The sequence below is a fragment of the Symphalangus syndactylus genome, chromosome 21 (assembly GCF_028878055.3).
Source record: "Symphalangus syndactylus isolate Jambi chromosome 21, NHGRI_mSymSyn1-v2.1_pri, whole genome shotgun sequence".
In the NCBI taxonomy this organism is placed as follows: Eukaryota; Metazoa; Chordata; class Mammalia; order Primates; family Hylobatidae; genus Symphalangus; species Symphalangus syndactylus.
In genome coordinates, this window is record NC_072443.2 from 56,101,295 (window position 1) to 56,127,588 (window position 26,294).

The window sequence follows — 26,294 nt, forward strand, 5'->3', positions numbered from 1 at the left end:
TTATTTCGTTGCTTTTGAGTCCCACATAATCGTACCTATCTACCTCATGTGAGGTGATGAGAGGAGGTACAGGAAGTGTTTAACACAGTGCTAGGCACATGGCAATGCTTAACAAACACAGCTTTTATTGCTGTGGTCTTGGTAACTATGGCTGCTGTGGGTTCTAGACCAGGTTGGTAGTCATGGCACGCTGACCTCTCTCCCACAGAGAAAGAACAGAATCTGAAAACCTAATCTATGTGTCTATCTGTCTGCCTATCTCTATTTCTATCTTTCCATCTTTAAGTTGTTTGTGAGATGGTGTTTTTTAGTTAAGTAATTCTTGAGCCTCAGGTTCTACCCTTTATGTGGAGAATCTGACAACCAAGAGGAGGAAAGCAATGGAGGTTGGGAGGTGTTTCCTGCAAGACTGAAGTGAGAGCTTAGAAATAGAAGATGAACATTCTGGATTGGGGGTCAGAACTATAAAGGTTGAGTGTACTCATATACAAGTGTATTTTTCCAAATCTTCTACCACTGCTGATTAATCTTAAAAGGAAAATGCTTCATGTCTTACTGTGAGTCACTGAGCGAGAACTTTTGGCCTCTCTGGAAAGCAAGGGAATGAATACTGCACTGAATGCAGTCAGGAAGTTTAATTTCTAGTTTCAGCTCAGTGACAAACAAGCTATGTGGCTTTAAGAAAATTACTGAACTTCTCTGGTCTTCAACTGATTTATTTACTGAATGAGTAACTTAGAAAAGAAGATTCTAAAGTTTCCTTCCTCTAGCTCTAAATTTAGCTCTAAAGTTCTACAAATGTCTACATAGTACTCAAGAACATGCTCTGCTCTCTTTTTAAAAGCAGTATTTGTCTAGTTTTTGAGGCTCGAAAAAAATACATTCTGTCTGTTCTACAGATCTGGCACCTGTCACACAGAGCAACTTCCAGAACACTGGCACATAGCTTCCTATTTGGAATAATTCATCACCTACAGAGAAATCTGGTATCTTGGTAAAAAAAATTATCAATATCAGAACTGATAGGCTCCCTTCAGGAAGACTGGGTTTGATAGAGACTCATTAACTTCTGGGAAAGCATATTAGCATTCCTTTATATAACACACTTCTATTGGGCTGAATGTAGCTACTACTAGCATGTCATAGATTCTGTATTGTGTATTTAGTACTGATATTGCTGAACACACAAACACCAAGCACATGGAATAGTTAGATGTCCTGCTTTTTGGATCTGGGTATAATGCTAAGAAACAATTAATCGGCATGTTTTTAAAACATCTACCTAATTGTAGGAGCATTAAAGACAAATGCTACTTAATTACTAAGGTTAATTAAAGCAGGTTTTCAAAATAATAAATCAATAGAAAATAAAAGAATGAAATAAGATAAGTCTTACTTTTGTCTTTCCACATCTAAGGGATGAATTTGCAATCATTATCAGGCTTTTGAAAATTAGTAAGGCTATGTCTTATGGTCAATTTTTCTACTTTTTATATGTTTGTTGCATATAAACAAGAACACGTGCTGTTGCCAATAAGTTGTTTTCCCATCTCTCTTTAAAAATTTTTTTTTTTTAGAGACAGGGTCTTTCTCGATCACCCAGGTGGGAGTGTAGTGGCATGATCATAGCTCACTGCAACCTTCTGGGCTCAAGCAATCATTCTGCCTCAGCCTCCCAAGTGGCTGGACCCACAGACACGCATGACCATGCCCAGCTAATTTTTATTTTATTTTTTGGTAGAGATGGGATCTCGCCAAAACTCCTGGCCCAAGTGATCCTCCTGACTCAGTCTCCCAAAGTGCTGGAATTGCAGGTATGAGCCACTACACCCGGCTCACCTCTCTTTCTTTCCTTCCTTCTTTCCCTCCCTTCCTCCCTCCCTCCCTCCCTTCCTCCCTCCCTCCCTCCCTTCCTTCCTTCCATCCTTTTTCTTTTCTTTTCTTTTTTTTTTTAAAGAGACAGGGTCTCATTCTCTTGCCCGGGCTGGAGCACAGTAGTATGATCTTGGCTCACTGCAGCCTTGAACACCTGGGTTCAAGGGATGCTCTCACCTCAGCCTCCTGAGTAGCTGGGACCACAGGCATGCACCACCATGCTTGGCTCACTTCTCTTTCTTGAGGGAAAAAAAACAACTTGTGCCTGCTGGAGGTTCTACAGGATTTGGCAATCTAATAACTATCCTTTTGTAGTTCCTCTAAAGTAAAACAAGGAGCAAATTTAGCACTAATATTAAATTATTTTTATGCAGAGGTACCATTTTTCACACTATTTGTAGAGGACATTTAAACACTTTCTTAGGTTTCTTTCAAAAATGAAGACGAGCAAAACACCACCAGCTCACCTTCTAACTCAATCTCTGATTCCCTGAAGTCTTTCTGACATCCTTTAATTCATTCACTGAACACTTGGTTGATGTGACACTGCTACACAGATGGGGCTGGGGGAAAGGATGGAAAGGACATGTCTGGTAGGGGAGACTGGATATATTACACAGATGAGTCTTTCTCTAGTGTATCTCTCTGTACTGGCTCTGGCTTTTCTGCCCAGGTTGAAGGTTCTGACTCTACTATTGCCTCCTCTTTAAGCTATCTTTCCTCCACCACTGAACTTACTGAAAGAGTTGTTTTCACTCCGTCTGTGTTTGTCACTTTCTATTCACTTCTCGATCTACTGCAATCTAGCTTTGGGCTCACTGGGATTTACCGAAACTTTGTAAAAATCCTGAATGCTTTTCTCTCGGCCAGAAATAATGGCCTCTTCTAAGTTCTCAATAGACTTGAGCTCTTCAGTATTCTCCCAGCCTTTAACGCCGGCGACCATCCCCACCCTCTTATTTCTAAAATTTCTTGTCCTGGTTCCTGCTGTTCTGGGTCCTCTAACGTTCTGCCAGCTGCTCTCCAGATCTCTCTGATGGTGCCTCTCCCTTAGCTTGTATTCTGTGGTCCCTAGTATGACCTCTCTAACCTACAATGGGTGCTGATGATTCCTGCTCTCTCTTTACTGAAATTTGGAGCCTTATTTTTCACATCCTCCTATATTCCTCTATACATAGTTGCTGGATACTCCATAGGCATCTCTAACACAATATAAAACTGAATTTAAAATTTTCTCCTCCAAACCGGCTCTTATTCCTGTGTTCCTTTCTTGGTTAATTCATTCTATCACCCAAATTAGATATCCTAAATAATCTTTGACAACCTCTCTCCCTTCAGGCGCTTTTATTCATTGGTCACTGCTCTGATATTTCTCTCAATTTCCTTTCTTCTCACCCTTCTCAATGTCTTATTTCCTAATATTGCATTGGTCTTCAGATGGATTTCCCAATTCCAGTCTTTTCTCTATCATTTTTACTGCTATCGGTAGTTTTTTTTTTTTTTTTTTGGTAATATGTATCTGATCACTCTCTTGCTTTTTAAGGCAGAATGTGATATCACAGGAAGGTATGAAACACATAGAAAAGGAAGAGCAGGGAATCAGAAAAGTCTCATGGGAAGGAAGGCATTTGAATGCAGCCTTGAATGTCAGGTAGAATTTCCACAGGGAACAGACAAACATATCAACAGAGGCCCAGAGGTATCCAAGCATAAGCCATTTTCCAGGAACAGCAAAATGCAGAGTTTGCCTGAATTGTGAGCGGAAAGTGGGCAGGGGTGGAGAAAGGAGGTGGTCTCCAACATGGGCGGTTCTGGAGTCCACGCAGTGTAGAGGGACAGGGCAGCTGGAGCAAACATGTACTGCCACAGGCATTACGATTTTGTTACCTTTTCTGAAAGTTAAGATTTGGGTAATTTTTCTTTACACAACCAAGAAGACTAAAGAAAAAAAAGGAATAGGTTAGCCAGGCGCGGTGGCTCACACCTATAATCCCAGCACTTGGAGAGGCTGAGGTGGGCAGATGACGAGGTCAGGAGATCGAGACCATCCTGGCTAACACGGTGAAACCCTGTCTCTACTAAAAATACAAAAAATCAGCCAGGCATGGTGGCGGGTGCCTGTAGTCCCAGCTACTCAGGAGGCTGAGGCAGGAGAATGGTGTGAACCCGGTTGGTGGAGCTTGCAGTGAGCCTAGATCACGCCACTGCACTCCAGCCTGGGCAACACAGCGAGACTCTGTCTCAAAAATAATTAATAATAATAAAAAGGAATAGGTTAAAGTTGAAATCTATTATTTGCCATTCAACATTTTTCCTTTTCTCAATATACACTAGAGCTGCTGTTTGCAAGGCACTGAGAGAACTGCCTTAAAAATGTTGAGTGTCAATACCATTCAGGACATAGGCGTGGGCAAGGACTTCATGTCTAAAACACCAAAAGCAATGGCAACAAAAGCCAAAATTGACAAATGGGATCTAATTAAACTAAAGAGCTTCTGCACAGCAAAAGAAACTACCATCAGAGTGAACAGGCAACCTACAAAATGGGAGAAAATTTTTGCAACCTACTCATCTGACAAAGGGCTAATATCCAGAATCTACAAAGAACTTAAACAAATTTACAAGAAAAAAACAAACAACCCCATCAAAAAGTGGGCGAACGACATGAACAGACACTTCTCAAAAGAAGACATTTATGCAGCCAAAAAACACATGAAAAAATGCTCATCATCACTGGCCATCAGAGAAATGCAAATCAAAACCACAGTGAGATACCATCTCACACCAGTTAGAATGGCTATCATTAAAAAGTCAGGAAACAACAGGTGCTGGAGAGGATGTGGAGAAATAGGAACACTTTTACACTGTTGGTGGGACTGTAAACTAGTTCAACCATTGTGGAAGTCAGTGTGGTGATTCCTCAGGGATCTAGAACTAGAAATACCATTTGACCCAGCCATCCCATTACTGGGTATATACTGAAAGGGCTATAAATCACGCTGCTATAAAGACACATGCACACATATGTTTACTGCGGCACTATTCACAATAGCAAAGAGTTGGAACCAACCCAAATGTCCAACAAGGATAGACTGGATTAAGAAAATGTGGCACCATGGAATACTATGCAGCCATAAAAAATGATAAGTTCATGTCCTTTGTAGGGACATGGATGAAGCTGGAAACTATCATTCTCAACAAACTATCGCAAGGACAGGAAACCAAACACTACACGTTCTCACTCATAGGTGGGAACTGAACAATGAGAACTCATGGACACAGGAAGGGGAACATCACAGTCCGGGGACTGTTGTGGAGTGGGGGCAGGGGGGAGGGACAGCATTAGGAGATATACCTAATGCTAAATGACGAGTTAATGGGTGCAGCAAAACAACATGGCACATGGATACATATGTAACAAACCTGCACATTGTGCACATGTACCCTAAAACTTAAAGTATAATTAAAAAAAAAAAAAAGGTTGAGTGTCACAAAAATTTGTGAAATCTTTTCTCTGGATTTTTATGAAGCCACTGAGAAACTATTTTGAAAGTTGTCAGTTTTTTTTTTTAAATTACAAACTCTCTCTCATTTATATAATAAGACATCCTAGTCAGCAAAGCTAAGATTTCAATAGTTTTTAAATTTATGAAAAACATATTTTTAACAAAATCTCAATGTTATAGAGAAAACCTAACTGAATGATTCATAAATAACATGTCAATTCTTCTCCAGATTATTTTCTTAAATAGGTCAGGTGCAGTGGCACATGCCTGTAGTTTCAGCAACTCCAGATGCTGAGGTGAGCCCAGCCTAAGCAACACAGGGAGACTCCATGTCTAAAAATAGTAATAATAAATACAGAAAATTTTAAAAATAAAAAGTGCACTTAGCCTAAACTTACTATTTTATTATTTAGTTCATACATTAAAAAGAGCTCTGAATATAAATTATTCACTAGTCAAACATTTTTTTTTTTTTTTTTTTTTTTTTTTTGAGACAGGGTCTTGCTCTGTTACCCAGGCTGGAGTGCAGTGGTGCGATCACCGCTCACTGCAACTTCCACCCCCTGGGCTAAAGTGATCTTCCCACTCCAGACTCCTGAGTAGCTGAAACCACAGGCGCAAGCCATCATGCCCGACTAATTTTTTGTAGTTTTAGTAGAGATGGAGTCTTGCCATGTTTCCCAGGCTGGTCTCGAACTCCTCAGCTCAAGTGGTCCTCTGACCTCAGCCTCCCAAAGTGCTGGGATTACAGGCATGAGCCACCTTGCCCAGCCCACTAGCCAAAATTCTTAATGACTAAATAATTTTATTAAAAATAAAGAGGACAAGGCCAGCGTGGTGGCTCATGCCTGTAATCCTAGCACTTTAGGAGGCTGAAGTGGGCGGATCACCTGAGGTCAGGAGTTCGAGACCATCCTGGCCAACATGGTGAAACCCCGTCTTTACTAAAAATACAAAAATCAGCTGGGTGTGGTTGGGGGCACCTGTAATCCCAGCTACTCAGGAGGCTGAGGCAGGAGAATCACTTGAACCCAGGAGGTGGAGGTTGCAGTGAGCCGAGATCGTACCATTGTACTCCAGACTGGGTGACAGAGCGAGACTCCGTCTCAAAAAAAAAATAAAAAATAAAAAATAAAGAAGACATATTTTTAAAATGTGATTACTATAAAGGACTTCGCAGCAAGATTTTAAAACAAAAATGACTACTTTGAAAAACTATAAAAATGCGTGCAAGAGCCCATCTGACTAAAGAAGCAACATTATCTATGAGTCTTTTTATCAAGATTCTGCAGACACCAGCTTCACTAACAAAGAGTGGTTGATGCAATGATCACTTGGTAAGTTACATGCACTGCTGAGTGGCCTAGGAAGCGGGTCTGTATTTCTGCTTCATTTTCATTTTGAGCTTTCCTCTAAGGGCAGTGTCTAGACACAGTAGTGAATTGATTGTGCTTGAGATGACTCAGGAAGGCTTCTGAGCAATCGGTGGAATTAACCCATGGTCTAGAAATGATGGGTTGTTAAATGACCAAAATAATTAAGAACGTGTGTTTATTTTCATTACTTGCAGGAAAAAACATATTTCTGAAACATATCAATCAGTCCATCACCTGGGTACTTTTTCTACCCAATGCTGAAAGTGAATATTTGAGAAACTATGTTTCTAACTGGAAGAATTCTGAAACTATGTTCTTCTACAACATGTAGGCGATGTGTCACAATGAAAATGAAAGTTCCTTCTGAAGAGCTGTAACCCTACATAGCCTAGGATGTCATTTATACTTTCTCTAGCCCAGAGGCTCTGGATTTCTGCTCTCAGGCTACATCACTACATAACCATCAAACCAACTGCCTGAAATTGCTGAGCAATTGATCATAACATATAGACCTGATTCAGATATATAAATTATATTTTTATTTTTACGGGACCAAAACATATAGGTGAAAACTTTCAAATTCAGGCAACTGACATGCCAGGTGCCTACATATTTGTGAAGACCAGAGCACTGCAAGACACAGAATAGCTGGCTGAAAAGTGAAAAATCCAGTGAGTTAGGTTGTTTGATTATACAGAATCATAGAATTTTCAAAGTGAAAGGACATGGTGATCACTGATTTCAGTGACTATCCAACAACATTAGCAAGAGCCCCTAGGGTTCCCTACCAGTTCCTTCAGAAGCCTCCTTCAAAGCTGTGAGTGCATGGCCAAAGGGGAAGCTACATTCATCAACCAGACTAATCAGAGACCAGAGAGCAGAAATAAGGTTAACACAGAATGGAGTACATTTGCTTTGGGGGACGTTCATGTTTTCTTGCACATACTGAAAACAGCTGGGTGCTGATTTTGGTATAACACTCAGAGCCTCTTTTGATAAAAAGGCATTCTATATGAACGAAAACTCTGTTGGCTTCACATTGGTCAAAGAAATGGATTTTAAATAGTGACTCAACTTCCTAGAAAACTTTGTATTTAGAAATGTTTTCTTCATGCAGCTAACAGGCAAAACTAATCAAAACCTTGTTGTTAGTCTGATGTTTCTTTTCTGTGCAGCAAACAAACTCCCATAAATAAAAACCTCTGAGGTTTTCTTAGCTATGTTTGCAATTTTTGAAGTGTTGAACTGCCTAAGTCTCTGATGTCATGACACTTAATTCCTATATTTTCTTGCTTTTGCTAGAACTGAACAAACACTCCCTATCAAGATTGACCCTCTAGAAATAAAATAAATTGTCATATGAAGTCAAAATGTGACCTATCAAGTTTATGATAGCTTTCTTTGATTTTATGAGAGGAGAAAATTGTATAATCCATACTATATAGGTTGGGGTTTAAATAATATTTGCCTATAAACAATAAGCAATTGGAGATTGATTTTAAGTAAACGTATGCAATGCCTGTAAGCAACAGGAAATATATCTTACATCAATGTATGCATTGCCTATAAGTAACAGGAATTATATTTTACATGAATGTGTGAAGTGATACTTTTTTAATAGGCAAAAAATAGTGTTAAAAGCGGAACTGGCATGCTTTCCTAGGCTGTCTCAGTGATAATGACCTCAAAGTCAATGATTTCTTCATAAAGATGAAATAAGTTTATTGCAACTTGATTGCATCACCTAAAATACAACCCTTGACTTGGAAGCTTGCCCTTATGTTTTATGAGGTCTGAAATAAAAAGGAAACTGATGGAACTGAACCAGCAAATTATTTTGCAATCCATGACTACAGTTGTATACAGCAGATGTAGTCAATTGTTGAGGAAAGTTGGACCAAATTTCCATCCTGTTCAGTACTGCTGATAGCTCTATTCAAAATACATTCTTGCCTTTAGAAGAACTGACCCATAGTAATCATACAGATAGAATTTTGTGAACTATTTTTAAAGGGTAGGTTATTAATCAATGAGTGACTCTCAAATATCTTGATGGTTTCCACTGTGAAAACCAAATATCTGCATGATAGAGCAAAAATTTAATTTTCTCAGATGCTCTAGAGTGCATATAGATGAAGACTGCCTTCTTACTAGATCAGTTTTGAGAAAGATGAAAACAAAAGAAAGAAAAAATAGGATAGCTGATGAAATGAAACTTCAAATTTAATTTGATCATGTTGGCATTTTTTATTTCTTGAGTGCATTGAAAAGAACTGATTAATACTAGACACATATAATACTATCAAGTTACACCTAAAATTTATTTTGTCAGCCAGGCAACCAATCAGAACCAAATAGTGACCAAGAATTATTTTTTCAAACATGTTTGTCTTCCAGGACCTTACTGAGTTAGTTCCACAGATCATGAAATAATGGGTCTTTTCTCAGGTCTTCTACATCATTTCCCTTAAGTTGACACCCAAAGTCATAAGCTTGACTTTAGACACAGGTTTCAAAAGTAGAAAGTTTTATTCTCTTATGTTTCTATGGCTTTGAAGTTTTGCAGAACTATAAAAATAATTTGTTTTACCCTTTCCTCAACTCATGGACGTTCCTTGAAGTGAAGGAAAGGAATACTCGTCTTTGTATAATAAACAGCAAAAAAAAAAAAAAAAAAAATTAAATGAGTCTAAATTCTCATATGCCATTTAAAATTTCAGACCCAGACATCTTCAGGATTTTCTTACATTTAAAGTAGAAAGACACTACTGATACACAAAAGTAAATTTTAATTCTGTTTTTAATGCATGAAGCAATATAAAAGTTAATCATGATGATCATTATATTTGTTCTAACACTAAAGTTTTTCCCATCATCCCCCAGATTTTTCAAGTCTCTTCTCTCCTCATGGCAGATGCTCAAACACAGAGAGAAAGGTTCTATAATAAAACATTAAAAACACTGACCTAAATGAGAAATGTTTTATCGGCATGCAATATTCTAAATTCTGGTATTTGGTGGAAAAACTGTACACATTTTTGGCAGTGGCTTTAGTGTCCACTGGTCTGGCAGCTATAATGAGAATAATAAAGTATATGGTGATGACTGTTTACTTACCATTATGAGACATCCCCACTGCAAGGCATTTCTGAAACCGACAGTACTGACATTTATTTCTACTTTTTTTGTGGATCCGACAGTTAAGATCACACCTGTCATAGATAAGCTTCAATCTGATTGTTCTCCGGAAGAAACCCTGCAAAGAGATATATATATATATATATATATAATATATATATAAAAAAGAAGCAAATTTTAAGTCTTTATGACACATGGAAGCAGCAACCTACAGCGAAAGGTATACTGGCCTGGGAATCAGAAAAGGCAGGTTCTTGATACAATTCTGTCACTGGTGACTTTAGACAAGTCACTTAACCTCTCTGGAACTTAATTTTCTTTGCTATAAAATAAAGAACCAGAGGATCTCCAGGTCCCTTTTTTAGCTCTTAGACACTGACCACATCCAGCTGCGGCTTTCATTGGATCTTGGCTCTACATTTGGTTTTCAGCATGCTCTAAGAAGTGCTCTGGATTTAATGTAATGCAAATAAAACACCATGTAATCAGTTAAGTCTCTCTGCAAATCATTCCAACAGCATGCCCCAGCCTTTGTAATTGTGCTAAGCAGCCTGGCAAAGTTATAATCATTTCATTCTAAAGCATGATCAGGGCCAATAAAAATCCACATGTGGATAATTTTTTTGGAATTCTCTATGTTGCATAATTTCCTGCAGAATTTGTTTTGCTTATTTATGTTGTTGAAAGTGTGCCCCATCATTGTTGTGGCTTACAGACAGAAAGAAACTATGGGAATAACATGAGAAGTAATCAGATAAATCCTCACAAAATCGACTGCTATCTCAAAATGTCAAATACGTCAATTTGAGGCCAACTGAATATTCTGCTATATTTACGTCTTTGGAAAGAGCTGAAAAAAATCGAATGGGATATGTTTTCTGACTCCATTTTTTGGGTTCATCATATTCCTATTCATTTCTATTGTGTTCATCTTCATAAAACTTAATTGCTAATTCTTTCAAATGTATCTGGCCCTGTTTGGTGCAAAAAAACACTGCATTACTATTGCTTTGGTCATTAACATGCATTTTAACTTTCTCCAAACTTCCATTTCGAACTCTGGATGAGTATGTTCTGATTACTTGACAGCTTCATTTAAATAATTAATAGCCATCTCTAAGCCAGCCTGTCCAAATTGAAGTCCTGATCCTCCCCTACAAACTCACTTCACTTGCGGCTTTCTCCATCTCAGCAGATGCAACACCATCCTCCCAGTTTCTCAAGCCAAAATCCTTGAAATCACTCTTGACTTCTTTCTTTCCTCAAGAAGAAAGCTTTCTCTAAATACACACTTGCCCATTTCCTTCATCGCCTTCAAGTTTTGTGTCTCACCTTCTCAATGGGGCTAAGCCAACCTATTTAATGCTGTGGCCTGTCCCTGCCCCACCTCTCTTCTGGAACACTTGATCCTCTTTACTCTGCTCCAGTTTTTCTTCTTTCCAATAGCACTTATGACTTTCTAACACACCACAGAATTTACTTATTATTGTTTAAGTGTTTATTTTCTGCCCCTCCCTCACTGCTCAATTAAAATTATAAGCTCCTCAGGGGCAGGAATAGTCTCTTATACCCCTGGATGGAATCCAAATGCCTATGATAGTGCTAAATTAAAATTTGTGGAATTAATACAGATGTCACGTAACTTCCTTTCTGGGCCTCACCTTTTTCAACTATAAAATGAGAAAGCACTTCCATCTCTGGTAGTTTGTGATTCCAAATTGTGACTGAGATGTTACAAAGGCAATAAGCTTGACAAAATAATCATTATTCTCAATTTTGGGTTTGTCATTTCCTTGATCTTTAAGAACATATAGGCTGGGTGTGGTGGCTCACACCTGTAATCCCAACACTTTGACAGACTGAGGCGGATGGATCGCTTGAGTCCAGGAGTTCGAGACTAGCCTGGGCAACAAGGTGAAACCCTGTTTCTATAAAAAAATACACAAAAATTAGGCAGGTGTGGTGGCATGCACCTGCAGTCACAGCTACTACTCTGGTGGCTGAGATGGAAGGATCACCTGAGCCCAGGAGGTCAAACTACAGTAAACCAAGCTATGATTGCACCACTGCACTCCAGTCTGGGTGACAGAGTGAGACATTGTCTCAAAATAAAAAAAAAAAAAAAAAAAAAGGAAGAAAATACAGCCTTATCACCTACTATGTAAAACAAAATAATATACTATTTAATTTTGCTTGTTTTGAGGCTTTATTAAGTGGTATTATGCTATATGTAGTTTTTTGGGACACTTAAAATTTGGTATGAGGTTTCTAAAATTTAAGTTCTTGTTAGTGAAAGACTACGATTTACTAATTTTCATAAATATATAGTATTCCATTGTATGACTATACTATAATTTATTAACCTATTTGTATGCGGATGGACGTTTGAAATGTCAATTTTTTGCTATTATGAGAAGAGTTTCTCTAAATATTCCTGTAAATATTTTTAAGTGGCATTTCTGGGTTGTACAATGTGTGAATATTAAAATTTTACAAGATAATGCCAAATTGTTTTCCAAAGTGGCTATCAATTTACACTCCCCACAAGCGCTTTATGAAAATTGAAGTCCCTTCCACATTTGGTGTTGTTAGACTTCTTAATTTTGACAATCTAAAATGTATAAAATTGAATTTAAATCTTGATTTGTATGTCCCTGGCTTTTCACTTCCCAGTTTCTAATTGTCTTTTCCTTAAAATTGAATTTTAGACTTTTTTATAAATATGCTAGATATTAATCTGTTGTGTGTTACAGATGTTCAAATATCTTCTCTGTTTGGCTTAGTATCCTTGAAATGTACTTTTTCAGTATTTTTGTTTTTTCAACCAATAGATATTTCATTTCACTCTCATTCTTTTTTTTTGTTTTGTTTTGTTTTTTGTTTTGAGACAGAGTCTCGCTCTCTTGCTCAGGCTGGAGTGCAGTGGTGATATCTCAGCTCACTGCAACCTCCACCTCCTGGGTTCAAGCAATTCTTGGGCCTCAGCCTTCTGGGTAGCTGGGATTACAGGCATGCACCACCATACCTGGCTAATTTTTTTTTTTTTTTTTTTTTTTTTTTTTATTTTTAGTAGAGATGGGGTTTCGCCAAGTTGGCCAGGTTGGTCTTGAATACCTGGCCTCAAGTGATCCACTCACCTTGGCCTCCCAAAGGCCTAAGATTACAGACGTGTGCCACTACGCCTGGCTCACTGTCATTCTTGAGAGATTACCGAGTACTCAGTTATTTTCTCTTAATACTTTGAATTCCATTATGCTTCTGCTTCCATTTTGCTGTTGAGAAGTCTCCTGTCAATTTACTTCTAAGGTGATCTATCTTTTCTCTTTGGTTGCTTTTATACTCCCTATTTGTCTTTAGTATTTGGCAGTTTAACCGCAGCGTGTTTGGGCATGAATTTATTTTCATTTATCTTCTTGGATATGTTGTTTCTGCATTACGGCTTCACATGTTCATCAGTACTGGACTCCAGTTAGATAAGTACTAGACTTTCTTATTCTAGCCTTCACATTTCTGAATGCCTCTCTTTTATTTTCCATCTTCTTCTCACTACTTACTAATATTGATTGCCAAAGTAAAAATCAGAACAGAAGCAAAATAACATGAAAATATATAATTACACTGGCAAAAGTAAAAACAAACATTTCTCACTAAAGTTCATTAGTGAGAACAGTTCTGCACTTTACTCTTCCATTGATCAGTGAAGAAGACATACCTCTTTAATATTCAAAGATCCTATGAATCCTTCAAGAACTAAAAGCCTTCAAATTCCAGCAGATCCTGGATAGGGCATATTCTTTAAGACACTGTTGGTTTCATTCTTGGTAGTTTCTTTGCATATCTCTTTCAGTTTCAGGTTTTTCTTCTGCTGTGTCCAGTAAGCTATCTAACCCTTCCACTGAATTTTTATTTCAATAATTATACTTTTAAGTTTTAGAAGCTTCACTTTTTTTTCACTTGGTTTTCAAATCATCCTGGTTATTCCTAATAGTTTATTGTTGCAAGCCTATGCCCTCTTCCTTTAAATAATTCATAATAGCTATTTTATATTCTGTATCAGGCAATCCCAATTTTTGCTTTCCCCAGGGAGGGGAAGAGCAGGGAGTCTGTATCAGTTTTCTTGTTGTTGATGAATGTCATTCAAGATGGTTAGCTTCTCACATGCTTGCTGATATTATTTGGAACTCGTTTCTTGACCTTAAACTGGGGGACTCCTACAAGGTCTAAATTAGGAATTCAGTAGCCAGGGGTGCTACTGACTTATGACTATTTCAGACACTTTTGAGAATCCTGGTTTAATTCAGAAGCCCTACACTCAGCTCCTTCTCACTGATTCCTCAGAAAACTGCTACAGCCATCCGCCTTTGGGGCAATGTTCACCCCTGTACCTCTCTGGGCATCTATCATGGGGAAAACCCTGACATGCTAAGTGTGCCTGCAGCTCACAGCTTGGAACTGAAGGTATGTTTGTTTCATTTTGTTTCACTGATGTTTTGGAGAGTTTTCTCTACCTCTTGTGAGATCGACAATGTCTTAAAGAATATGCCCGATGTAGAATTTGCTGGCAGTTGAAGTCTCTTTAATTCTCAAAGGGTTCTGAGGACCTTCAGATATCAAAAAAATTTTTTTTCACAGATGAATAGAATGCTAATGTATAGAATTGTTCTCATTGATAAATGTTGGTGAAAATTTTGATGTTTACCATTGTGATCATAGATATTTTATGATATTCCTTGACTTCTCTTTTGATTCTTGCTTTTTAAAGACTAATATTAGTGGGTGAAAATGCTACTTGGCTAGCTGACAGCTGGATGGCTCACAGAGTGCTCAGTTATTTGGCATGGTTAGGAGAGGAAGGTTTTTTGATAAGAGAATTGTTGATCCCTTCCTTACACCGTATACAAAAATTAACTCAAGATGGATTAAAGACTTAAATGTAAGACCTAACACCATAAAAACCCTAGAAGAAAACCTAAGCAATATCATTCAGGACATAGGCATGGGCAAAGACTTCATGACTAAAACACCAAAAGCAATGGCAACAAAAGCCAAAATTGACAAATGGGATCTAATTAAACTAAAGAGCTTCTGCACAGCAAAAGAAAATATCATCAGAGTGAACAGGCAACCTACAGAATGGGAGAACATTTTTGCAATCTACCCATCTGACAAAGGGCTAATATCCAGAATCTACAAAGAACTTAAACAAATTTACAAGAAAAGAGCAAACAACCCCATCAAAAAGTGGGCAAAGGATATGAACAGACACTTCGCAAAAGAAGACATTTATGCAGCCAACAGACATATGAAAAAATGCTCATCATCACTGGCCATCAGAGAAATGCAAATCAAAACCACAATGAGATACCATCTCACGCCAGTTAGAATGATGATCATTAAAAAGTCAGGAAACAGATGCTGGAGAGGATGTGGAGAAATAGGAATGCTTTTACACTGTTGGTGGGAGTGTAAATTAGTTCAACCATTGTGGAAGACAGTGTGGTGATTCCTCGAGGATCTAGAACTAGAAATACCATTTGACCCAGCAATCCCATTACTGGGTATATATCCAAAGGATTATAAATCATGCTACTATAAAGACAGATGCACACATATGTTTATTATGGCACTATTCACAATAGCAAAGACTTGGAATTGACCCAAATGTCCATCAATGATTGACTGGATTAAGAAAACGTGGCACATATACATCATGGAATACTATTCAGCCATAAAAAAGGATGAGTTCATATCCTTTGCAGGGACATGGATGGAGCTGGAAACCATCATCCTAAGCAAACTATCACAAGGACAGGAAACCAAACACTACACGTTCTCACTCATAGGTGGGAGTGGAACAATGAGAACGCATGGACACAGGGTGGGGAACATCACACACTGGGGCCTGTCAGGGGGTGGAGGGTTGGGGGAGGGATAGCATTAGGAAAAATACCTAATGTAAATGACAAGTTGACGGGTTCAGCAAATCAACACGACACATGTATACCTATGTAACAAACCTGCACGTTGTGCACATGTACCCTAGAACTTAAAGCATAAGAATAATAAGAAAAAGAAAAGATAACCTCAAGGTTATGGTTTTATTGCCCTGTAGAACATTAACCATTCTGAATCTTATTTCAGGATTCTTTCTTTCAGTGACTATACATTCTTGGTCCTTCAAGTTCTTCTTTGAACTAGATTTACCATCCTGCTTTTCCCTCATTAATGGGTTTTAAATAAATCTTTGACACACATTCAAAAAAAAAGAGAATTAAGTTTAACTCTTATAATGGAAATTTCTGACATGACTCAGCTGATGCCTTTCAAAAGTGTATCACATTTTTTATGATGATCCAAGGTCTTTCAATGAATAATCATTCTGAACATTATACACTGTATATGTAAATAAAATCTTGAACTGAATACACAGATCCTAGCATGCATCTTGGAACTTGCTTTACTTTTTTTACACCGAGTTCATGACAACCAAGTGTTTTCTTGTCATTTAACTCAAGGAATCTAGAGAGGAAGATGTAAGGATATTATCGAGTGCTTTTCTGTAAAATTATTTATTGATTTACAGAACAAGGCCGGCTTCTCCAAATTTTCTTCATATTACTGATGAAGAAACACTCTAATAAAACTCTTTTTTATTATTTCAGAGTCCATAGAACAATGCATTTTCAACAACTTACTCTTCTGATGATCAGGAAGTCTGTGACGTGGTGTGTTGGAGATGCATCAGTCACCATTTGAGAAAATTGTTTTGTGTATATATTTATTCTAATGTCTGCACATTTGTCTGTTAGAAAGTAACAGACAAATTTTTCATATCATTTGAAAAAATTTCTTTGATCTCTCCTTAATTGCTTTAATTTTAACAAAACATCAGGGACAATGAGACCTCAGAATGGTGTTGTTGATTTTACAATGAAATTAACAGCCCTGTGCTGGGCTTGCAGTTGGCTTTCCCATGAAGCAGTCTGGCCCCTGGAAGTTGGATTAATAAGCTATGACTGGCAGGTGAGAAGTATTAAAACTCTTTCTGAAGTAGGGATGAATAGACATACAAGTGGCTAACAAGCACACGGCATTCTTTTGTATACAGAAATATAAACTTAGATTACATTGTATTGTATGGTAGACTGTATTTACTTATATCTTTAGGTACGGCTATGGTTCCAAAATGATCCTTCACTAAAGATAAAAAATAGGATGGAACTTACCAAGGAAAAAAATGTGTCCAACATGTAAACAACAAATAAATTATAGCTTTCCAAGCTCTAAAGTATGTATATCTTTCAGTTGCTAAAGGTTTTATTTTACTTAAGTTTGCAATATTAACACACCCAAGAATCTGTAACTATTTCACCTTAATTCAAACCCAGTCTACCCATTCTCATCTGTCTGACTGAATTTTGGCAAGAATCACTAATATAAACCTGTTCCATTTACATTGTAAAACTGTTTAGGAAGATCTACCAACAGCTGTTTTATGCTGTGTTTATTCTTTTCAATCCATAGATAAGCCTGCAGCTTTGTGGTCAACTGTATTTTTTAAATTATGAATATAACCCACATTCTACTACAACAGCAAATGTGAAGCTTCCAAAACACCTCTCAGAAAATACATGCAGATGAGTTAAACACATTTGCTAATTCCATTTTCCTGGCTTTTTATTGCGTATTGGTTATAAGCTAAGGAGATGTCTTTACTGACAGCCACTGGTCTAATGCAGCAGTATTCAGAATGTGGCAGCAATTTTGTTTAGTTTCAAAGTAGCAAAGAATGAGTAACTGCATTTCTTCAGAATGAGACTGAAAGTTTTATGGTTGCAAGATCCCTTTACTCTTTTTAAAATTATAGAAGACCCTAAAGAGATTTTGTTTATGTGGGCTATCTTTACTGACATTTATCACACTAGAAATTACAACTGAGAAATTATTATACACAAGAACATATAAGCAAACATTCCATTAGCTACCAGAGCTATGTCATCATCCTACATCATGTAGCTTCCAGAACACTCCACATACACTCCTGAGAGAATGAAAGTGAAAAAAGTAATAAAAATCATTATTATGAATATAGTTTCAACTTCATGGATGCCTTGAAAGGGTCCAAGCCCCAGCCACACTTTGGGAACTGCTGATGTATACTTGAAGAAGCCAAATGATATTGTTTCATTATGTAACCACATCCTACCAATAACATCTGAATCATTTTATAGATGAGAAAACTTGAGTAGGATGTGGTTAAATAATGATGTATGCAAATGCACCTCGCACAGTATCTGGTACATACTAAGAATTCAATAAAAATCAGAATAAGAATTCAAAAAAAGTTTCCTTTTTTGACCCATCATCCATTTAGGAATCAAGATGTCCTAATTCTTTCCTAACTGCTGTTCTATATCTTTACGCCAAATAAAAACCCCAGCCGAGGCAGGGTTTATTTTATAAGGTAAATATTTATGAACAATTTATTCTGTGTAATCAGTATATAATAAATGCTATTTTATTCATTGAGTATATTAAAATTATTTTAAAAGAATGCATATCAAAGTATAAGTGGATTCACATATTTTCTTCATATTAAGTAGTATATTACTAAATGTTTAAATTTTCCAAGAATAATATTTTTCTTATTCTTACCTTTAAAATGTGTAGATGTCTATTTTCCCTTTCCAAGTGAGTAAAACCTTCCTTACATTTTAGTCTAGGAATTCTGGAATCCACATTTTGGATGGTTTGCAAATTACTGCAGGTTAGTATACAATACGCTTAGTTTTCTTCTATGTTTGCTTTTTAATCTATGATAGGTTAAGGACTCCCCTACAGTCTTCAGGTTTTATTAAGTATTTTTTCTCCCTCTCTGCTTTCTACCCTTTCTAATCCTAACTTGAAGGCACTTGGATTTCCTCCTCTCTCTTCTCTTTTTGCTACTCTTCTTCCCTGCTTGCTTTTAAGTTTTAGTGCCCTCAGAACTTAGATTTATCACTATAACCAACTACTGACAATGTTCTTGTCTTTCCATTTTCAGCTGTTTTCGGTAATGTTAGCTTTCCACAAGTTTGTGACTAACAGGATTATGGTGGAACTATTTGCTTAAAGGTTTTAGTTTTCTAAGTGCTTTACTAGCCCATAGAAAACAATAACTTATTGTGGAACCTTAAACCAACCATGCTGTTTTTATTTATTTATAGTTGTAAATTATCAACATGACCAAAACAGAATGGTTTCTTCAGATAAATAGGGCTCAGAATTTAGCAACAGTTTACTCACTCAAAAATGGTATCCAACTCAGTAAAAATAAACTCTAACTCATTAAATCTAACAATAAAACTCAATAAAGCCACAAAACACTCAATAAAAAATCTAAGTCAATAAAATGACATGTTCTTACTACTCATCAAGATCTTAGATAATTGACTTAATACAATGATTTCATATAAGGTCATAAATATTTTAACTTGGTTTAAATTACAGAATGAATGGGTTTTAGTGTTTTAAATGAAAGCATCTCTTGCCAGGAGTGTTTCAAAGTGTCATTTTGAAATTATAGACCTTAGAGATGAATAAGACCTTGTGTAGCCAATCTAACCAAGTCATTTTACCCATGGGGGGCCTGATGAAGGATATAATGTGTATGTGACTGGCTAGTGACTTTGGAAAGTGGCAGAGCTGACCTCTGGCTTGTCCCTTTTCACTGTATTAGGTTGCCTTTAGAGTAAAAACTGTTTCAATTGAAGGGACTTTAGAGATCATCTAATTCAGTGTCATCTTATTTATTTATTTATTTATTTATTTATTTTTGGAGTTAGGGTCTTGCTTTTGTGACCCAGGCTGGAGTGCAGTGGTGTGATCATAGCTCACTGCAGCCTTGAACTCCTGGGATCAAGGGATCCTCTTACCTAAACCTCCCAAGAAGCTAGGACTACAGGCATGTGCCACCATGCCTGGTTAATTTTTTAAAAATTTTGTAGGGATGGGGTCTCACTATGCTGCCCAGACTGGTCTTGAACCCCTGGGCTCAAGCGATCCTCCTGCCTTGGCCTCCTAAAGTGTTGGGATTACAGGCGTGAGCCACCACACTCAGCCACAATCATTTTATAGATGAGAAAATCTGGGTAGGATGTGGTTAAATACTGATGTATGAAAACGTTACCTCATACAGTATTTGGCATGTAGTAAGAATTCAATAAAAATCAGTTTCCTTTTTTGGCCCATCATCCATTTAGGAACCAAGATGTCCTAAAGCTTTCCTAACTGTTGTTCTGTATCTTTATGTTGAATAAAAAGCCCAATAAGCAGGTGTTTATTTTATAAGGTGAATATTTATGAACAGTTTATTCTGTGCATTGAGTATATAATAAATTGTACTTTTTTTGTTGTGTATATTAAAATTATCTTAAAAGACTGCATATCAAAATATGAGTGGATTCACATATTTTCTTAATAATTAAGCAATAAATTACTAAACATCTGAATTTTCCAGAATACCCTTTTCACAAAGGAAAGAGATGAGGATAAATAGTATCTCCTTTCCCACACTGTTATACCTCCTTGCCTGTCCGTGTATGTGGCTCACATTGATGCTGGAATAAGGAAACACGAGGCACTGCTTTGAGAGCCAACACCACCTAAGGAGTCAGAGTCTAGACCGAGGTCTGCCACTTACTAAGGGATGACCTTGGCAAGTTTTACTAACCTGTAATTTCTACATCTGTAATGTGGCCATAAAGAAGCCCAATCTTACAGGATTGCTCTAGGGATCCAAAGATATGCATATATAAATAATCTGTAAAATCTAGTGTCTATACAATATTACATGGTATAGCAAAAAAAAAAATAAATAAACAAACAACTAGAGAATGCAGGAAATCTGCATCCTGGTGTCAGATCATCACTGTCTTGCCATGACCCCTTGGAGAAGTCACCTTTTTGTAAAAATCTGCAAGATGCAAGGATTAAATTAGATCAATGTCTCAAAGAATCAATTTGGAGAAAGCAACGTGGGGCAAAGCAGCCCAGCTTTTATCCACTTTCTTAGGCTTTCAAATATTATATCATCCTTTGGGAGGCTGAGGTGGGAGGATCACTTGAGCCCAGGAGCTCAAGGCTGCAGCGTGCTAGGATAGCGCCATTGCACTCTAGTCTGGGTGACAGAGCAAGAATCTTCCATGAAGAAAAAAAATTCATATATTGTATCACCTAAAAAAAGGGTTCTGCTGAAATGAAATAATAAAGTTTCAACAGTTTCTTTGAAGAAGACTTTTTTTTAATTACCTTGCATCCTTCACATGCATGAACTCCATAGTGAAATCCAGAAGCTTTGTCTCCACAGACACGACATTCGATTGCCATGAGGGAGTTGGAGGGCTCTTCATGAGGCTTATTGTAGAGCTGAGTCTTCTCAGAATAATAAGGTGGAGATGCAGGCTCTACTTTGATTGCACCTGTGTATGGAGACATGTGAGAGGATAATTATCCCATGAAAACAGTCCTAAAAAGGCAACAGGGCAAGCCACCATAGTACACCTTTGTGCTGTATTTGTATTGTTTCAGTGTAAAAGCACAGTGGAACATGAAAAAACACTGGAGTTAAGGCAAGAAAAAGAAGGCTTTGTAATCACAGGCAAGTTACAACATCTCTAAGCCTCACCCGTAAATATAAAATGGGAACGAGAATTAAGTCTGTGGTTCTATGACCCCCAGTACCCTGCAATACTACAGCTCTAACAGACAACATAGAGGATTTGAGACAAGGAAGCTTATTTTGCTAGGAAATTGTTCTGTCTTTGGTATTCATCACAATATTAAATTATACATTTTATTTAAATATTCCATTTTATAAGTACTTTGAAACAACTCTTGCAAAAGAACCACAGAAGGAACACCATTGTGAAAAGGTCATGGTATGCCTAGCTTGACGTGCATGAAAAATACGAGCCCAGGTTACCATTAGTGTTCAATCAAAAGAGGTGGTTTGTGAAATAATCTTCGACAGAGCGTGGTGGAACTTATGGAAGTAAGCCCTACCTTTTACTAGTTAGGCTCAGGGCTACAAAATTTCCATATTAGGCTCTAACTGAAAACTGCAGATAAATATAACTAAGCATATTATTTATCTTTAAAAGCCACTAGAAATACAGGAAGTTCTTACTTGTCAAGTAATGATCACCAATTACATAGTGGTGGCTTTGGAAAACCAGCATGTCAGCCCACACATGATAAAAATCAAGGAAATAGCATCACAGAAATACATTTTATCTCAAAAAGTGCAGTTCTAGTTTTTCTTGAGTCTGATGTTTTGATGTTGATTTAGTTAATGGCATGAAAATTTATCAATAGGTTACAATGTTAAAACAAACTTGTGCTCAAAAGTAGGTTTCAGTATAAACTTCCGAAAGGACATACTAGAAAAAATGTACTGTAGTAGCAGTAATATAGTGAAGATAAATTATATCATACAAGGTGACTTGGAATTGTTACTTATTAACTTATAAGGGGCCAAAAGAATTCAAAGTTTGGATGATGGACTCTTAGCCTGAGATACAACTGGCAGTGTAATCAAGGTAGAAAATGTCCCTACGAAGGAAGTAAGCAGGAAAGGAAAGAAGAGAGGGAGGAAGGAGGAGGGGAAGGCAAGATTGACCTGGGGCCAGCTCCCTTCCTGGCATTTCCTAGATACCTAATATTTCATGGACAAATGGGTGAATAAATGAATGGTGAATGCCTTCTCTATTAGATTTCTAGTCTCTGGAGCATTATTGATTACAGGGTTACTGAGAGATAAGTCCAATTCTAGTCCTAGTAGTCTGAAAAGTGAAAATAAACATCATACTTTGGTACTCTTGAAGTTTCAGGTCATACTTATAATCCGCAACCATTGGATCTGTTCTTGTGAATGGAATGTCTTCATAATGTGGAGTAGAAATGCTGGAGAAGTCAACAGTAGTGAAGGGCTTGATGTCAAAGGAGTGGGAGTGGTCATCCATTACAGAGAGATCCACGGAGCTGATCCCAAAGTTGGTGGGCCAGAATGGCATCTCTGTGTCAACCATGGTCATTTCTGAAAGGAAAAATAGACTAGCAGTGAAGTTAAGTCCTAGAGAACACAGCAATCTCACAGTTTCAGAAACAGAAATGAAAAGAGTCTTTGGCAAAGTAATCTCATCTAGGCTCTCACAACAACAGAAAAGAACATAACCACCTTCTTAGTGCTGTCCAGGCTGTTTTATGATAGAAAGGAAGTCACCCTTTACCCAGGTATCATAATAGAGAATCCTGAAACAGTGCAGATATATACAGTGTATCCATATAAATGCCTTTTTGCCAACAGGCCTGCTCTCATTATCTTCTACAGAAAGTCATCAATTGAGTCTGTTAATGACTGCTGTTATTTATTTAAAATTTTGTCCAGCTTTATTGAGTATAACAGACAAAAATTTTTAAACTTAAGGTATACAGGCCAGGCACGGTGGCTCACACCTGTAATCCCAGCAATTTGGGAGGCTGAGGCAGGAGGATCACCTGAGGTCAGGAGTTCAAGACCAACCTGGCCAACATGGCGAAACCTCATCTCTACTAAAAATACAAAAATTGGTCAGGTGTGGTAGCACTCCTGCAATCCCAGCTACTCGGGAGACTGAGACAGGAGAATCACTTGAACCTGGGAGGCAGAGGTGGCAGTGAGGTGAGATCACACCACTTGCTCTAGCCTGGGCAACAGAGCAAGACTCCATCTCAAAAAAAAAAAAAAACAAACCAAAACAAAACAAAAAAAATCCAAAAAGCCAAAAAACAAACAAAACACTTAAGGTATTCAATGTGATGTTTTAATATATGTATTTACTATGAAATGATTATCATAATCAAGCTAATGAACATATTCATCACTTCACACAGTTACCTTTTTGAGTATGAATATGTGTAGTGAGAACACTTAAGGTCTACTGTCTCAGCAAATTTCAAATATACCATACAGTATCACTAACTATAGTCACCATGCTAACAGTGACCTATACTTAGGTCTCCAGAACTTATCCTGCATAACTGAAACTCTGGCTGACATCTCCCCATTGCTCTCACCCTCCAGCCCCTGGCAACCACCATTTTACTCTCTGCTTTTATGAGTTCGACTTTTTTAGATTCCACGTATAAGTGAGATCATGTGGTATGTCTTTCTGTGTTATATACTACCCAGTTTAATTCTCTTAGCATAATGTCCTCTAGGTTCATCTCTGTTGACGAGAATGACAGGATTTCCTTCCTTTTTTAAGGTTGAATAATATTCTATTGGGTGTGTACATATATATCTGTATGTGTATATATGTATGTGTGTATATATATTTTATATATACAGATACATACTGTGTTTTCAAAAATCCATTCATCCATTGACAAGTTGATTTCATATCTTGGCTATTGTGAATAATGCTGCAGTGAACATGGGAGAGCAGATAGCTCTTCAACATACTGATTCCATTTCACTTGGATATATACCCAGAAGCAGGATTGCTGGATCATATGCTAGTTCTATTTTTAATTTTTTGAGGCAGTCCATTCTGTTTTCCATAATGACTATACCAATTTACATTCCTGCCAACAGTGTACAAGGGTTCCCTCTTATCCACATCCTTGCCAACACTTCTTATCTTCTGTGTTTTTGATAACAGCCATTCTAATGGGTGTGAGATGATATCTCACCATGGTTTTGATTTGCATTTCCCTGATAATTAGTGATGGTGAGTACCTTTTCATACATCTGTTGGCCACTTGTATGTCTTCTTTCTAGAAATGGATATTCAGGTCCTTTATCATTTTTTAACTGGGTTATTTGTTTTCTTGTGATTGAGTTTGTTGAGTTTCTTATATATTTTGGAATATTAATTCCATATCAGATGTATGATTTGCAATCAATAACTCCACATCAGATGTACAGATTTCCCTATTCTGTAGGCTGGCTTTTCACTTTATTGATTATTTCCTTTGCTGTGAAGAAGTTTCTAGTTTGATGCAATCTGTTAATGATTGTTTTCAAAGTGTGCACAGGGTTCCAGGACAATTTTGCTCTCTTGAAATTAGAAGCCCAAAATATTTTTCTCTTTAGGATGAAATTTTTGCTATTCTACTTGTATTTATAATGCTTTTGTGTAATACAAAAGTTGGCAAATCAAATTTAGGTAAATGAACTTCTTCTTTAACTGCATCCTAAAATAATTTTGTTCTTAATACAAAAATAAAAAAATTTTAAAGGGAAAAATTACTCAATTATTACTTCTGTACTATGAAAAATTACTCAAATAATAATCTTTTCTGTGGATACACCTTTTCCTAAAGAGGAAAAAGTTTTCCCCACATTGAGAATAGAAAGGTTAGAGAGATATGTGGAAACATTTGATCACACCCGAGAGTGTCAAAATCAGACTCTAGCCCAGCATTAATTTTAAACCACCTCCAAAACAAAAACAAAACAAAACAGAGATAGAAAAAAGAAAACACATAAAAGACAAAGGAAAAATACTTATATGGATTCTAAGGCCACAGAATAGCAAGTTTCATGAATCATCTGCCCAGTATCATGTATGCCACATGCATTTTTCTAAACATGATTTATTGTCACAGTAAGTGCAACAAAACTCTTTTGCTTCACTTCATGTGAACTTGTGAGCCACCGAGTGTGTAGACTGGAAAACTTTCTTCAATAGGTACCTGGACTCTATTTACCTGAAAACAGTTCATTATTCAAAGTGGTGCCAAAAAAGCAGTCGTATTTTAAATGTTAACTCTGTGGTCAAAAACACAAGTGGAGAGCTGTGTAAATTTAGGACTGCTCACACTGGAGACAGAGATGAGCTGCTCATAAACTCCAGGACTCATCAAATGACAGGCGTATCTTTCTTGTTTGCAGTCATATCCCCACTGCTAACCAAGGGCTTGTCTCATAGTAGGTGCTCGTTAAATATTTATTTATTAAATACTAAATACATTGATGACTTAATGAGATAGCTGTGAAGTTTTAGCAGAAGGAGCAGGGAAGGAGGGAAGCAAACTGGTATTGATCAAGCACTTCCCATGTGCCCAGTACATCCTACCTTTTCTTCTGCATAATCTGAAATATTATTCCCACTTTATAGATAAGCAAGCTAGGACCAAAGAAGTAAAGTGAATTGCCCAAGGTCCTCTAGCTAGGAAGTAGAAGAGTCAAACTCAAGACTGACCTTGAAACTCTCTTCTGTATATACAGTATTCTCTTGATTCTCTCATTGATGAAACAGGCTTATGGAGGAGGGGCCACCCTCATCTGTGTGTCTGTGCACGGGCCTCTTGCTTTTCCTTTTTCTTTTCTTTTATTTATTTATCATTTTTTTGGAGCAATTTTATTTTAATGCTC

At 37.2% G+C, this 26,294-nt stretch overlaps 1 protein-coding gene across 16 annotated transcripts in view; it reads right to left on the reverse strand.

Annotated features, from left to right (window-relative positions):
- The window catches only part of PPARG (peroxisome proliferator activated receptor gamma), a 189,552-nt gene that overhangs the window by 33,964 nt on the left and 129,294 nt on the right, over positions 1-26,294 (reverse strand). For all 16 annotated transcript variants that reach the window (XM_055259414.2, XM_055259413.2, XM_055259410.1 and 13 more), the window contains 3 exons: positions 22,743-22,970; positions 21,185-21,354; positions 9,875-10,013 (listed from right to left, as the gene is read on the reverse strand). In XM_055259414.2, coding sequence (XP_055115389.1) covers positions 9,875-10,013; positions 21,185-21,354; positions 22,743-22,968 — 535 coding nt within the window. In that variant the 5' untranslated portion in view covers positions 22,969-22,970. The remainder of the gene's footprint in view (positions 1-9,874; positions 10,014-21,184; positions 21,355-22,742; positions 22,971-26,294) is intronic.